The sequence below is a fragment of the Hipposideros armiger genome, unplaced genomic scaffold, assembly GCF_001890085.2.
Source record: "Hipposideros armiger isolate ML-2016 unplaced genomic scaffold, ASM189008v1 scaffold_87, whole genome shotgun sequence".
In the NCBI taxonomy this organism is placed as follows: Eukaryota; Metazoa; Chordata; class Mammalia; order Chiroptera; family Hipposideridae; genus Hipposideros; species Hipposideros armiger.
Genome location: NW_017731437.1, coordinates 4,208,765 through 4,224,597, shown reverse-complemented (window position 1 = coordinate 4,224,597; position 15,833 = coordinate 4,208,765). Strand labels below are relative to the sequence as shown.

Sequence of the window (15,833 nt, the reverse complement as noted above, 5' to 3'; positions counted from 1 at the left end):
CTGGCAGGAGCTGAACGCCTCTTGAAGAGGTGTCTACATTGAACACGCTTGGAAACCAGAGCAAACCAACCCCTGCAGACTAGACAAAATGGGGGCTGGTCGCTGGAGGGTCCTTTCCACACGGACAGGCCCCGCCCCCAGTCCGCCATGGGGCCCAGTGCACAGCAAGGACTCACCGAGGCACTCACATCCGTTTGTGCAAGAACTCCTCGCGTGGGATGGGACCCAGTGTCCCCTCCTGGTCAGGTGTGGCCACCGCTCTGTTCTCTGCAGGCGGCCAGGAGGACCGGGTCAGAGCAGGAAGAGCCTGCTCATCCAGTGCTGACGCGATCTGACAGCTTTCACGCCACGTGGCTTGTTCCAAAACTCAGACTTCTGCACCGAAGACTGTGCAAGGGGGAAAAACAAAGGTTAAGCTCAGATCCAGGAAACAACTGGACAGATCTTTGACACCTGCGGTTTGCTCAGCAAATAGAGAAGCTTCCTCAGCTCTAGGAAGCAGGTTTCTAAAAGGAAATTGGGTTTTGAGCACCAGGATGCCAAGGAGAGTTGGCAGGTGCAATAGTCACCAATGTGTCGTGGCCGGGCACCCTGACTGGTGGGCAGGGACTGCAGGCAGCGGGCCACTTTGTATGTCATGGCCAGGAGACGGGGCTGCTATCTCCCGTGAGGCTTGTCAATTTTACACAACGTCTCTGACTTGTCCTGGGCTTCATAACCTCTTATCTTAATCTGAGTGGGGATTTTTAAGGATGTAACAGTTCTTGCGATTGAGAAACATTTATACTGCATTCAGCAATTCCATGATTCTCTTAAACATAACTTTAAATTTAAGCAAAATTAAAATTGTACTTTTAAATCATGTAGGACGTGACCTCATTTTTGTAAAACGATGGTAGTGTACCTCTCTCTAGCAGTCCCTCAGTCTGTCCAATCCATCCAGCTGTCCAATCCGTCCATCTTATCAGTCCATCATTCAGCGCGTGTGCATGTGCGTGTGTGTGTGCAATTCGTGGAGGGGAGAGAGAGAGCGCGCACTGAGCTTATAAAACATTGTTCACTGATGCTAATGCTTGTTATTCGTGTTGGTTGAATTTTAGGAAACCTGCTGCCTTCTTTTTCTGGTATTGAATAAAGTTTTCAGAGTGAGCAAGCACGGGTGCAATGAAACCAAAAAGTCACTGTCTCAGCAAACAATACAGTGAATTCAATTGATCAGCAGGCAGAAGAAATGGACCAGACCCAGAGGTGCTCATCACTGATGAACCACATGCCCCCCGGGCCCAGGCTGCCCGGGACACTTCCTGTCCTAGCATGCTGCTCACTGTGTCCCCCTTTGCTCTCACAAATGACAGTTTGGGGACAGTGTTTCACAGACAAGGCGGCATGTGCACAGAGGCCCAGCCCCTCACGCTGTGGCGGGGACAACAGCGGAGGTGTCCCCTCTGGCCTTTCCCTCAGTCCCGCCAGGAGGAGCCAGGCCTAAAGCATGAGGGCACGGAGGAGGGTGGGAGCAGACCAGGGCTACAGGCGCTGCTAAGTGGGACAGGTCTGGAAAAGCCAGGGGACGGGGAGGAAGACTTTGGCCTAGTCCTGCTCCTTACTCCGGGGACAGAATTTCTTAACCTTCCACTTAATAAAGGGGAGTGTGGCATCTTTATAAAACCTTTGTGTTTCCTCCAAATTTCTCACAAAACATCCACTTAAATATGCATCAAGCCTGAGCCTAGAGGTTCAAAAGCAGATGCAAAATATGCTGACCCTGAGCTGTGACCCCACCTTCCTTTGACGGGGTCAACGGCCCTGGATCAGGTTGGGTTCAAGGAGTCAGGGACCTCAAAATTCAGGGTCACAAAATACTAATTTTTGTTTTTAGCAAATTACAACTGGCCTGCTCTCTGGTATTATATCACATAATTGCCAAGGGGCCACGTGGCCAGCTCCAGGTACCCAGGTCTGTGAGCAGGCCCTGCAACCAGGACGGGCTGGGAAATGAGTCTCGCAGGCCTGCAGGGACTTCAGGTGCCTTCCCAGGGCCGATCCAGGGGTTACAGGCTGCTATGAGAGGGTCTTCTAATCCGACTGCCACCCCCACCCCCACTTGCCTCCCATGGAAGGTCTGATAGCACTTGGCTTTTCTCAGACCCCCTCCAATCAAAGTGAACTCAGAAAGTCAGGGCCAGCTCAAGACAGGTCGCCCCAGGACTCTCTAAAAGCCAACCAACTGCTCCTGGCTCCTGGGACCCCCAAAGCCATACCGGGTTTGGGTATCAGTGGGTGGAGCCCAGGACCAGCCACTCTAGCCCATTCTTTGTGCAGCGAAGCAGCTTGCAATGCACCCCACAAGGCAATAAAAATGTGGGGGTTTCTTTGCAAAAACTCAGCCCCAATTTAAACAGGGGTGAGTCCCAATAGTAAAGCAAATTTAGCCTACAGATCCCTAAGGATGTTCTTCCTCCACAGCCACTCTAGAGGCGCCTAGATCAGAAGAGGCCTGGGCATCTAGCTGTGGGTGCTCCGGTTTGGTCCCTCCCACGCCAGCACTCTGGCCATACCTCAAGGCTCAACCTTCACGCCTACAGGCAGGGAAGGAGAAAACACGTGCACACTGGCACGCGCGTGCAGAACTCCAAGTAGGGAGGGATGCATTAGAGGGAGCTCAGGGGAGCTGATACATAAACATGATGGGCGAGGCACACGGGCACCGAGCACAGAAGCAAGGTGCGCTCCCCAGCACCCCTCGCTCAAATCCGCACCCAAGTATCATCTGATGTCTGGCTGTGCCCTTGCCACCAAGAGCAGGCAGCTGGTCGCACTCACTTCGTGTACCTGAACTTAGAAAGCCTCCTTCTCCTTCCTTTCACCCTGGGGCAACCATACTGAGATTAGAGTACAAAACAGCGTATTCCTTCCTCCATCTCGGTCCAAACTGTGTTACATGAAGGTGGGACTTAGCAGCCAATGCCCAAGCAACGTAGCCCAGCAAAATGTTCACAAACCAGGCACTACCCTCCTTATGAGGAGGAAGCTGCCCCTCGTATCCCCCCCACCCCTCGCCCAAGGACAGCTCTGCCATCCGTCCGGCCTGCCCGCTCTCCCCACCATGCTAACCTGCTCTGCTCGGCAGGGACTCCATGTGCTGACCGTCCTCACGCTTCAGGAGGGATGACTGACTGTGTCACAGTCTCGGCTGAGAAGCAGCGGGCGAGCAGGTTTGACAGGCACGTCCGTCCGGTCCTGCCCACGGAAGCGACACCCTACACGGGGCCTCCACGCATCACCAAGCCCCAGTACGTTCCCACAGCGGGAATGCCACGTGCAGAGAGCTTGTTGTGCCTTTGTGAGGGCCATGGAAGCTTCTGGAAACGGCCCTTGCATCTGGTCGGCCCACAGAAGGTGGTGATTGACAGGATGGTAGACAACCCGAGTGTGGGAGCCTTGCTCCTTCCTTTGTGAACAGTCAGCCTGGTTCATCGGCACCCCTCAGGGGAAGTGCTGGCACGACTGGGATAAATGCTGGAGGCCTTCTTTGGTTCTCATGATCAAGTATGGGAAGTATCTTACTAATTCCAATGGATGCACCTGAAATCAACATCTGATGATTACGATTTAGGTTTAGATGACAGTCCTGGTCTTCTAGGTCAGGGGTCGGCAAACTGTGGCTTGTGAGCCACATGCAGCTCTCTGGGTACGTTCCGTCTCCAAAGTTTGCTGACTCCTGGAAGAGCCAATCCTGTCCCTCACAACAGTTTAGAAATTATTCGAGAGCCATAAATATATTTTTACATAATCACCATTATGTGAATAATATCCTTTAAAAATTTTATAAATGAAACTATGATAGTTTTATTTTCAATTTTACTTCAGAGCCTGCGGCTCGTGAGCCAGTTTCCTGACCCCTGGCAGCTCTTCTGTCTCAAAAGTTTGCCGGCCCCTGATCTAGGTTAATATACATCCAGACTTGGATCACTGCTTGACACCTATTGGGGCCCCTGCAATGTCCTCCTAGCTGCTTCTTCCCATGCCCCCCAAAGCTAGTTCTCAACACAGCAGGCAGAGCAATCCTCTTACAGGGGGAGGCCGGTCATGTCGTTCCCTTTGGTCTAGAAGCCCCCACGTCCTCACCACGAGTCAGGCACGAAGCCCTGCTTATCTTGTACTTGACGACCTCATTTCCAGTCACCACTCCACACGCAGGGGCGTCCTTGCTAGTCTGTGAATGTTCTGTGCACACTCCTACCCCAGGGCCTTTGCATCTGCAGTTTCCCTGCCTGGAATACTTTCTCCCTCACCTCCTTCATGACTCCGCTCAAGGGCCACCTTCCCAGAGAGACTTTTCCAGGCCACTCTATTTAAAATCAGACTTCCCACCCTGGCTGTCCCTCCACCTTTCCCTGATTCATTTTTCTGTATTGGACCCATTGTTCCCCGACATCCTATGTACTCTAGGTCCTTGTTTGTTTCTTGCCTGCCTCCCCAGTATGAGCCTGTAGCCTCCAGAGAACAAGAATTCCTGTCTTTCCTATAGTAGAGCCAGGTCATCTTTCTAAACCGATTATCAGAATGCATTCCTCTTCCGGTGAAGAAAAGCACCCTGAACTGAAGTGGCTGCTGTGGCAACATGATGCATTTAAACGCCATCTCATCGGCTGTAAGACCTTTCCGGATCTGTCCCTGCTCCCCTCTCCCACCCCCGACCTCGCTGGCATTCCTGATGACACAACCACCCTGGCCTTGTCCCTTGACCAATCCCCTACCCATCTGGGGGGGTTTTCGCACTCCATTCCTTCTCCCTAGAACCCCCTCCCCCGCCCCGTGTTGCTGCAGCCGCCTCCTCTCACAGCTCGCTCAGGTGGCACCTTTCTCCAGCCACCTCCTCAACTCTCTTCCACTTTGCCTTGCTGCGTTTGCATCATAGTGGCTATAAAACCTGCAATTATCTTACTGTTTTGCATGTTTTCTTGGGCTTGCCCTGTTCTGGAACACAGGCTCTGTGGGGGCAACGCTGTCTGTCCTGTTCCCCAACCAGTCCAGCATCTCAGAGACGCTCCATGCACATCTGCTGCTGGATACCAGACGCCAGCAGTGCAGGGTCTGCGGTGCACTTGGGTGGGTTCAGGTGGGGCTTCGTCGGGTGCCCGCCTGGCCAGTGGGTTACAGAGGGCAGCGCCTAGAAAGGAACGGTGTCTGCCGTTGAGTACCAGGTAATGGGTGGGGTTTCTAGCAGGAAGTGGAAGTGGCTTTCTGGGGACAGCCCCTTGGATCCAGGACATCAACTCCTGCAGTGATGACTCATGGAAACTCAGCCCAGCCCAGCCCAGCAGCACCAACCGAAACCTCTTCCTGACCCTGGACAAGACCCGCCCGGAGTCCAGCACGGGCAGAGGGAAAGGGGCAGGCTGGGAGGGGCAGCCCACAGGCATTCGTCTTCCCCATCGCTCGGGGTGAACTTGGGGAGCTCCTGGACAGCTGGGCCCCCCCTCCAGCGCCCCTCCTGTCCTCTTGCCCCAGGCATCCAGGCACACCTACTGTGTGCTATGGAGGATGGGGAACCAAACACACATGGGCCCTCCCTGAGACTAGTCTAATCAGGTGAGATGACACCCCTCCCCAAATATAAAGGGTGGGGGAGGTAAGGCACAGGAGACAGTCTGTGTTTGAAGGGAGGGGTTATCCCCCTGATTAGACTGATCCAAAGGAGGACAAAGACGAAGTCTGCTTTGCTCCCCATTGTTCCCTGACAGCACTGTCCACCAAGAGGCTGGCCTGGCACCCACCCCACCCCACAGCTTCTGTCATTTTCATGGACTCTGGCCTAAAAACAAAAGGAAGAGGCCCTTAAGATGTGTATTCAGACACAACAAAAGGGACTTTGCCAGGGAAATGACATAAAATACCGTAAGGGTGTGAAAGCAAAAGACAAGCGTAGGTGGACCCTGCGTAAGATAAAAATTCTGAATAACGTGCAGAAGAGGCGTCCTCCGCTCAGCATTAGAAGGAGGATGCCGCCATTTCTTGCCCTCCTCTCTGATACCGGAATTCGTCAAGTCAGTAGCCTTCGGTTCACTGCCCCCCCACGCCTGGCACGGTCACTTTCCACGCCATTAAGTGCTAAGGACAGCACCGTCCCATCGGAACATCACAGCGAATCACAATGTTTCTAGTTGCCATATTCTAACAGTAAAAAGAAACAGGTGGCGGTAACCTAAGTAGCTCAGTATATCTAAAACGTCCTTCCAACAGCATCGCTACAAACACTGTGACTGAGCTCGTTCACACGCTTTCCTTCGCGGTCTTTGGAGTCGGTGTGCCCTTGACAACACGGCCCCGGAGCACGGCTTGCAAAACAGCGCGTGCAACTCAGAGGCGGCGCCGGCCCGACGATCTACTTACCGGACAAATAGAACCTAAGGGCTTCTGTTCATATTGTCCTTTCAAGTCTAAGAAAGAAACTCAGATTTCTACACATGAAACATGTGACGGACACTGGCGCGTTTATCAGGTCAATTATCTCGTAAGGACTGGACACACTCCCAGGTGGAAGCCCTCAGTTCCTCGTTTGCTGTCAACACAGGCAGCTGTCAGCACCCCTGCTCGCGGCGCGTGCCCGGTGTCGCGCGTGACACGGTTTTAACTGAACTCGCCTTCGCAGCCGGCGGGAGTTCCAGCACGGCCGGAACGAGGCCCCGGGTGACGGGCCTGCCCAGGGATGCGGGCCGAGGGAACAGGGAGGCCAGAGCTGCCAGGGTGCAGCAGTAACTGTCACGCGTGTTCGAAACACGCTTCTCCCACAACCGCGCGGGGCACAGGCCAGGTGGTGACGCCGGCTCGGCTGCCGGGCACGTGGGGGCACTTAAGGGCGCGGAGGGTGCGCGGGACAACCGGCCGGGCCATCACAACTAGTTCGCGTCGCCCCCCGGGTCCGCCCTCCTGCAGCGCAGGGTCTATCGAGGCCTGAAGGGACACGGAGCTGCAGCGTCCAACGAGGGCGCGTCCCCACGGTCACGCCGCCCGTCCTGGGGTGCCGGTGCGGGGGGCGTCGGAGGACGCCGCTGTCCGCACCCCCGGGCGTGGGCGCTCTGTCTCTCGGCCCCGGGTACGGGCTTTCCCACAGGGGGCTCAAAACCGTCACCTAACCAGAGCTGGCAAACAGGCCGTTACTTATTCCAGATTCCCCAAAACTGGGCTGTGTGGGGTGAGGCTTTCTTTGCCTGGGACCCCAGTGAGGAGTACTAACCCGTTTCCCGCGCTGTGCCCGGCGCCCTCCGACGCCGGCCAGCGACAACGTCGGAATAAGCGTTTAAACAGGGGAAGGTGCGCATTTCGGGGCCCTCGCCCCGGCTGCCGCTTGAGGCAGGGCCACCTGGGGACTCCATTCGGGACAGGGGCGCCCTGGCTCGGCCGGCGCGGACACCGGGTTGCGGAGCTCCCCTCGCCTCAGCACGAAAGCGCGTCCCTCCGAACTCCCCGGAGGCCCCACCCCTCGCGAGATCCCGCGGGAGCTAACTTCGCGCGAGAGCATCGGAAGCACCGCCCCTTTCCCTGCGGCGAGCAGCGCTTCCCCGTCACGTGACGAGGAGCTCCACGACCACCTGCGGCTCGGCCCAGACGGACGCTGGTACGCACGCACGCGCGATGACGTCAGTTCCTGTCGGCGGCGGCGGCGAAGGGCCTTGTTTCCGCTTTCCGCTGCAGCCCGCGCTCCGCTCTCAGCCGACCCGGGATCATGGCGGCCACAGCCACGATGGCCACCTCGGGCTCGGCGCGGAAGCGGCTACTCAAAGAGGAAGACATGACCAAAGTGGAATTCGAGACCAGCGAGGAGGTGGACGTGACCCCCACGTTCGATACCATGGGCCTGCGGGAGGACCTGCTGCGCGGCATCTACGCCTACGGTTAGTGGGTACAGGCCCGGGGCGGTTGCGGGGGACGCGGGGCGCTGGCGGGAGGGCGAGGAGGGGGAGGGAGGAGCCACGCCCGGAGGCTGAGTGTCCCGGGCCCGCCCCGGACGCCGGGGGTCGGAGCTGAGGCCTGGGGCCGCCGATGGGCGACCTCCGCCCCCAGCACGCCGTCGCCACGCCGCGTCCGTGGGTTCGTTGCTGGTTCCTCAAGAACTGCAAAGTCTCCCGGGCATTTCAGAGCCACTCATTCAGCCGATAACGGTCTTGCGCCCGCCCGGCGTTGGGGACACGCGCTGCTCTAGGCACTGGGGGGTTAGCAGTGAACCAGACACACCCCCGTGCCTTTAGGGAGCGTGTTATGTTTGGGGAAAGAATAGCATGTGGCTAAGGTCGCTTCAGGTGGTGATACCGGCTATGAAGAAAATAAAGCGGGATAACGGAACAGAGTGTGACTCGGGGAAGAGGGAGTTAAAATAGAGTAAACAGATAACGGGGCTCCCGAAGGAGTTGACATTTGAGCTGAGATCTGGATTAGAGAGCCCGTAATGAGAACAGATGGTGAAACTGGGCAGAGGGCGCAGCTGATGCCAGGGCCCTGCATCCGTAAGCGGGTGCATTCCAGGAGCAGAAGGAAGCCTGCTGTCGTCCTGGGAGCCCAGGGGTGAGTTGGGAGAGGGGGACAGGGGCCAGCTCTTGCAAAGCGTCATGCGAGGTGATGAAGCATTTGAGTTTTATTTCTAAGTGCACTGGGAAGCCATTGGAGGGTTGAAGCCGGGAGGTGACACGGTCAGATGTTATCCTGGGTATCTGGATTTGAGGGGAGGTAAGGCAGGAGAGGGGGCAGGGGAGGGATGGCGGTGTGGTGGAGATGGGGTGCTGCCAGGGCTCCCTGATGGGCTGAGTGTGAGCAGCAGAGGAAACAGCGTTGTGAGTAACCGGGCGGGTGATGCTGCCATTTGCTTAAGTGGGGAGCACTTGAGGGAGGCAAAATCGGGGGCTCTGTCTAGGACATGGTGGATTTCTGGGGCCTGCAAACCATCCAGCTGGAGACGTTGGGGAGGCATTTGTCTTCAGTGGGGAGCCCTGGAAGAGGTGGGGTTGGGGGTGCAGGTGGGAGTGGTCTGACGCCTGGGACTGGCCCACCTTTTATCCAGCAGCCCTTGATGTCACCACAGTATAGACGGAGCAGAGAAGCAGCTGCGGGGATGGGAGGTGAAGTGCAACCAGCTTCGGAGGGAGGCTGACAGCCCTGCCTGTCTCTTGGCACCTAGGACATCCCTGCCGTCAAACACGGTTTTTAGTGTCCCATCCATGTGCTTGGTCGTCATGAGGGGTTTAAATCACCTATTATATTTGCTTTTGTGTTAGATGAGAAATTGTACTACATTTTAAAGTACTGCCAAACTAGTTAAAATACAGTTTGTACAAAAAGTTTTGTTTACTTGGTCAATACCTTTATTCCTTCAGAGTGGGCTCACCCCTTGGTCATTTATCCTGCTGTGCAAGAGGGATGCTGGTGGTGCAGGCCACATAGCCGTGTCCGGACAGGAGGAGCAGAGTGCTGGACGCCCCACAGGGCCGCCCAAGCAGTAGCTTCAGTGCAGTTGCAGACCACAGGAACAGCCCTCAGACTTAACGCTGACACGAAAGTGTGGTGGTTACAGCACTGATGGATTGATTTTCGTTGTTTACATCAAAAGTAATGCAAAAAAGAAAAGCAACGCAGGTGATTTATAATGCAGTCAAACAATACAGAAGTAATTACGTAAGCTAAAAATGGGAGCCTCCCCCACCCTTTCTCCAGGAGTTCCACCACGAACATTTTGTTTGTTTTCAGCCCAACTAGGGCTCTTTATATTCTGCAAGGATGTTCCTTTTACAGACATTTTGTCTGTACAGACACGGTCCCATGTTAATCAGTATAGAAGTCCACTTGCGCCCACTTCTTTCTACAGCTGTTTCTTGAGCGCTTGGTACGTTGGACATCAGGTTAGGCAGGGCTGGGAATTGAGAAGAGATGCCGGCTGTGTCCCAGTGAGCTTACGGTGTATGGTTGTGAACATGCTGCGCCAGCGCTTAGAGCTCATTTGTTCTGGTTTTCTTTACAGGATTTGAAAAACCATCGGCAATCCAGCAGCGAGCCATCAAGCAGATCATTAAGGGGAGAGACGTCATCGCCCAGTAAGTCTGCTCGCACTGAGCAGTCCCATGCTCGCGGTCAAGCCAGCATAGGTGACCCTGGAACAACGCGGGGTGAGCTGTGTGGCCACTTACCGGCGGGTTGTCTTCAGGAAATACAGTGAATGTATTTCCTCTTCCTTATGATTTTGTCAATGACATTTTCTTTTCTCCAGCTTACTTTATTGTAAGAACATCGTATGTAATATAACGTACGCGATTGCTTACATTACGGGTAAGGCTGCCGGTCAGCTTATTCTATTATAATTAAGTTTTGGGGGATTCCAGAGCTATATGTGGGTTTTCAATGGGGCGGGAGATTGGCACCCCCAATGTCGTGTTGTTCCAGGGTTAGCTGTCTGGGTAAATGCTTCGGGATGACCGTTTTTCTCCCTTTTTATAGATTCGTTAGCAACTCTTGCCATGACTTTAGCCACAGGGTATTTTGTGTGTTTGTTTTTATTTTGTGTTTGCTGTTCTAGAAAACTTTGGTTTCTTTGTTTTGTTTTGGCTTTTGTGCCACCTTTGCATACCTATCAGTTGGCATGTGGCATTGTATACAATATTCTTTCAATAGCTTTATTCCCAATTTGCCTCGTTTTTAAAGACGCATTTACCACAAAAAAGAAAAGAGAGAAATGGGAGGATGGTTTCGGTCCCAAATGATATTTATAGGAAGGGGAGCTCTTTTTTTCTGCCACCTGGAGCACCTGCTGGAGTTCCAGATTTTGCAGTTTCATCACCCCGATGCAAAAGCCACAGCCACTGTCGTCGTCCCCTGTGATTTAAAAGCTGTGACACTGCTGAGTCTGACCCTCTTGCAGTTAGGATTGCAGTTACAATGTTGTTAGTCTGTTTGGGGCGGGGTGGGGGCACCTGTTTGGAAGAAGCTGCCCCATGCGCCCACCCCTCGGAGAACTCTGTGGCGGCGTCATGTGAGTGGGGACAGTGGCATGTGGCCCTCGGTTGTAATTCCCACTCGTCTGTGTTTTCCTAACAGGTCTCAGTCTGGCACCGGCAAGACTGCCACCTTCAGTATTTCCGTCCTCCAGTGTTTGGACATTCAGGTGATCTCTGCTTGGCCTACGCTTAGGAAACACTTCCTTTCCCCTGTCACTGCAGTGCTCAAAAAGTGCAGTTTTTATACGTCTCTGGTTGTACTGACTCAGCACCTTTTTAAAGAGAAAATTGCACACTAATATCTGAGTTTATTAACACGTCATAAATTCCTTTTTACTTAAACTGTGAGGTTTTTTAAACTAGTGGAAATGCTTGTCTGCAAACCAAAATGCTGACCAATCCACCCCATTATGGCTGGACTTGTGGTTTCCGGAACATTAACTTTCGTTTAGCTCTGTTAGAAATCAGCTGTGTGGTTAACATGTGATAATACCGAAAACAGGTCTGAGTCTCAGCATCGTCTGCCTTGAAAATACTGAGGAGTCTTTGTTTTCTGACAAATTGTTTTACCAGGTTCGTGAAACCCAGGCTTTGATCTTGGCCCCAACGAGAGAGTTGGCCGTGCAGATCCAGAAGGTGAGCCGGTCCCGGGGGCAGCGTCGTGTGTGCTCTAGAGTCCAGTCGGAAAGGGCGCTGAGGGGCTTCATCGAGCCCTGGTTTCCTGTGCCCTCAAATTGTTTTCCCTGGTGCCTAACAGTTTGCCATAAATCATTATACATGAGTCGCTGGTTTGTATGAAGTCATTTTTAGTGTAGCTGATGTGATTTCAATAGTTTTTTGCAGTCTTAGAATTGTAATTTTTTTCCAACCAAAAAAAAACCATTTTAATAAAAAATAATTGTAACTATTTTGTATGTATTATAAACACTTTGGAAGGCTTTACATTAAGATGTTAATACTGTGGGTGGACAGGATTATGAGTTTTCCGTACTTTTTGTCATCATGTATCGCTTTGGGATACTAGGGAACCTTTAAAACTGCCTTCCTCTTGGTGCAGAGAAGAGTGTGAGGAGAACGGGGCTCCTTAGCTTCAGGGTGTAACTACCGGCGTGCATAATGCTTGCTAGAATCTTACATCGGAACAGAAGTGACCTTCGTTTTCGGGAAACGCAAATGTTTTTGACTTCACAGTGGCCTTAACAGAGGCTGTGGCCGTGACTCTGTGTTTTAATCCAGGGCCTGCTCGCGCTGGGTGACTACATGAACGTCCAGTGCCATGCCTGCATCGGGGGCACCAACGTGGGGGAAGACATCCGGAAGCTGGACTACGGGCAGCACGTGGTCGCTGGCACGCCTGGACGTGTCTTTGGTGAGCGCTTTGTCTGTGAAAGTTGCGCTGCAAGCGGTAGTGTGTGTGAGATGTGCTCACGTGGCCAGGACGTCCTTGGTGCCGGCCGCTGCGTGGAGGCTGCTGCATCCTCATGACTTGTATTTAGAAAGTGGAGGGAAGGTCTCGAAAACGCTGTGGAAACCGGTTTAAGTGGCTAGTTCTTTCCTCATAGCGTGAAGTCTAATCATTTCAAACTCAAATTTTGTAGACATGATTCGTCGCAGAAGTTTGAGGACACGTGCTATCAAGATGTTGGTTTTGGACGAGGCTGATGAAATGTTGAATAAAGGTACGCGTTTACAAATTAACTTTCTACCAAAAAAACAATTCTTAAGTTTTCACAGTGTAACATTGAAACATGGAGCTAATGAAAGTGTTCTGAACATTAAATAATGTTTTCTTTATGGGGAACAGTTGTGCCTTGGGGGCAGTAGGAACACAAAGCTCGCACTGTGGTCTTTTTATGGTCGGGGTTTGTACGGCAGCATTTCAGCCCAAACAGGGCATCGCTCTTTGTGTGCGGTGGTTGGCACAGGTGACACAGGCGAGCAGCCGAGCTGAGGCGCATGGGTGGTTGAGGGGGTGGAGGTGGTATCCAGTGAGCCGTGTTCATGGCAGCAGGGCGTTCTGTTTACACGTGACCCATCGTTTAAGTAACCTGGCATTCTTTTAGTTATTTAGGCTGTTTTGTTCAGCCTGCCCCAGATGATGTAAATGAGTTGCCTGTTTAACTGGGAGATTTTTTATTGAGGTGTAATTGATATAACATGTTAGTTTCAGGTGTACAACATAGTGATCTGATATTTCTGGGAGATTTTTTTTTTTTAATTGGGAGTTTTTTTGGTAAAAAATCCAGATCTCTGGATTTTCTTAAAATGCGGCAGATCAGGCCACAGGACGCAGATCCTCAGAGGGCACCAGCAGCTGGCACTCAGTCGAGACTATGTGCAGGCGCCCAAGTTGTGGGCAACTCAGGGCTCGGGTGTCTTGCTTGTAGCTGTTGGCATCCAGGACTCTTGGGGTGAGGACCCCCAGAGCCCGCGGGGCGGGCAGAGGAGCGGGAATGCATGGGGTCGGTCGGCAGTGTGGAAAAGGCCCCTTGTGAGCTCGCCACCTCAGCCACAACTCCACATCTAACCAGATGTGAGCGTGGGACGGCCCCCCTCTCTTTAGCCTGCACAGCCTTATTCTTTCCCGTGTCTCGCCCCTCTCCCCAGGTTTCAAAGAGCAGATTTACGACGTGTATAGGTACCTGCCCCCAGCCACGCAGGTGGTGCTCATCAGCGCCACGCTGCCTCACGAAATCCTGGAGATGACCAACAAGTTCATGACCGACCCCATCCGCATCCTAGTGAAACGGTAGGGACCAAAACGTGCGACACAGGCCGGGTTTCAAAACGCGAGAATTCTGAGCTGCTTGTCTGGGGAGCCAGCCTAAGGCCCAGTATTTCCTGATGTGAAAATCATCTGACGGTGTTTGTTCATCAGCGTCTTCACAGTAAAGTGAATGTGCTGTTGGACAACGGACTGTTGTATTTAGAGCCACATACAGGGCGGCAGCCGTTAAAGGTGCAGACTGACCAGAACTTGGGCCTCGTGAGGTAGAAGTGACTTCTGGGAGGACGTGGCCTGGCATGAGGGGCGGACAGGCTCACCGGCCAGCCTGGTGGGGCTGCCTGGCCTGCGCACACCCTCCAGTCTTGGTTGGACGAAGGGTAACGGGATTTGTGTCTGTCCTCTAGTGATGAGTTGACTCTGGAAGGCATCAAGCAGTTCTTTGTGGCGGTGGAAAGAGAAGAGTGGAAGTTTGACACGTTGTGCGATCTCTACGACACGCTGACCATCACGCAGGCCGTCATCTTCTGCAACACCAAAAGGAAGGTGCGCGGCTATTCGGCTTTTTAATCTGCATAGTGAGACACGGACATCGGCTCTCCCCACAACTTGGGTCAGACATGGCTGTGCCGGGCCGGAAGTCCATGCTTTCGGCTCTGTGGGCACACGGCCTCTGTGACACCCACTCACCTCTGCCCTTTGGCCACCATGGACGACATGTGAACAAACGCACATGTCCACGACACTGTACAGAAGTGTTAATGCCAGGTGTCACTGGGTTTAGGTGGCCGGGTGGTCGCATAGTCCCCAGTGTCGCCGGTCTGGGTACAGGCAGAGCTGAGAACCTCCAGCAGCCACCTGCCCTGTGCCCACCCCCGCCAAGCCCCTTGAAAAAGGAGGAGGTGTTGGGCCACGTTCCAAAAAACATTCACATTTAAATTTCAAATGAGAATAGTGAGATGGGGTTTTCCCTGGAGAGATTTACAGGGAACATGATTTAGGAGGATCTTTGCTGCGCTCTTGTGGGCAGAGCGACGTTTTTTACACATCCAGAAAGGATTAGGAAACTCGCTTCACGAGTGCTCACATCGGTGCTGCAGATAACTGAAACCAGTCCCGAGCACCACCTCTGCTTGGTTTAGGAGCTTCTAGCAGCTTCTTGCGGCTTGATTTGCAGGTCGACTGGCTGACGGAGAAGATGAGAGAAGCCAACTTCACCGTGTCGTCAATGCACGGGGACATGCCCCAGAAGGAGCGCGAGTCCATCATGAAGGAGTTCCGCTCCGGCGCCAGGTACGTGCGTGCCCTCCGCGCCCGTGTGCCCAGGGCCCTTTCTGTGCAGGTGGGGGGCCTGCTGCCGTGATAGGTTAGGATGGGGTGATGACCAGCCTTCACGATGTAGGTTGGTTGCCTCGTGTAGAAGGGGTTTGTTTCTTCGTTTCCAAATAAATGGGGATTTTCTCTTTATCTTTTTGTAACTGATTTTTAGCTTAAATTCGCTGTGGTCAGAGGATATGTGATTGCGTTCCTGGGACCTGTCTCAGGCTCGCCAGGGTCTTCTTACAAATGTTCATGTGCGATCTAACAGCACGGGTGCTGCGTCCTGCGTGCGCACAGATTTCAGTGGCTAAGTGTGTTTTCCGGGCTGTCTGCATCCTTACCTTTTTCACTCTCCCATCAGTATTGACAGTGCTGGGATGAGGTTATTCGTCTGGGGCTCTGTCATGTCTTGTTTATGTGTCCTCAGACTGTGCGTCCAAACTCAGAATTACTGGCTTTCTGGAGGTCTTGCCTCTCATCACGGAAGTGTCTGCCTGTGTCTTCGTAATGCTTTGTCTCTTAAATCCTGCTTTAAAGGGGCCACACAGCCTCGCTGGGGTTAGTGTCTGCTTTGTACGTCCTTCATCCCTCACGTCCCATTTGTGACCTTCAGCTTCACGTGTGTGTCATGCAAGCAGCGCACGGCTGGGTTGGGCTGGGTTTTTCTTTTAGTCTAATGATAATCACTGTCTTTTTTTTTTTTTTTAGATTTTTATTGGGCAATTGGGGGATGGGAACAGTGCTGGGGAATTAGGGGAAGGGGAACAGACAAGTTGCTGTCCTTTTGTTCTTCAGTCTAGTTGTGGAGG

At 53.2% G+C, this 15,833-nt stretch overlaps 2 protein-coding genes across 9 annotated transcripts in view; one reads left to right on the top strand and one right to left on the bottom strand.

Moving 5' to 3' along the window:
* Nucleotides 1-7,467, bottom strand: part of CARD14 (caspase recruitment domain family member 14) — a 29,783-nt gene extending 22,316 nt beyond the window's left edge. For 5 of the 8 annotated variants that reach the window (XM_019644282.1, XM_019644287.1, XM_019644288.1 and 2 more), the window contains exons 1-4: nucleotides 7,238-7,467; nucleotides 4,946-5,170; nucleotides 3,112-3,582; nucleotides 177-387 (exon numbers count right to left, since the gene is read on the bottom strand). The gene's annotated coding sequence lies outside the window, so the exon portion shown is untranslated. Of the gene's footprint in view, nucleotides 1-176; nucleotides 388-904; nucleotides 3,076-3,111; nucleotides 3,596-4,945; nucleotides 5,171-7,237 lie in introns of those variants that run through there. The other 3 variants (XM_019644283.1, XM_019644284.1, XM_019644286.1) reach the window with 3 other exon arrangements.
* A 177-nt stretch (nucleotides 7,468-7,644) lies between these two features.
* Nucleotides 7,645-15,833, top strand: part of EIF4A3 (eukaryotic translation initiation factor 4A3) — an 11,042-nt gene continuing 2,853 nt past the window's right edge. Inside the window, exons 1-9 of the mRNA XM_019644403.1 lie at nucleotides 7,645-7,895; nucleotides 10,010-10,082; nucleotides 11,080-11,146; nucleotides 11,553-11,615; nucleotides 12,216-12,348; nucleotides 12,578-12,658; nucleotides 13,587-13,728; nucleotides 14,112-14,250; nucleotides 14,882-14,997. Coding sequence (XP_019499948.1) covers nucleotides 7,727-7,895; nucleotides 10,010-10,082; nucleotides 11,080-11,146; nucleotides 11,553-11,615; nucleotides 12,216-12,348; nucleotides 12,578-12,658; nucleotides 13,587-13,728; nucleotides 14,112-14,250; nucleotides 14,882-14,997 — 983 coding nt within the window. The 5' untranslated portion in view covers nucleotides 7,645-7,726. The remainder of the gene's footprint in view (nucleotides 7,896-10,009; nucleotides 10,083-11,079; nucleotides 11,147-11,552; nucleotides 11,616-12,215; nucleotides 12,349-12,577; nucleotides 12,659-13,586; nucleotides 13,729-14,111; nucleotides 14,251-14,881; nucleotides 14,998-15,833) is intronic.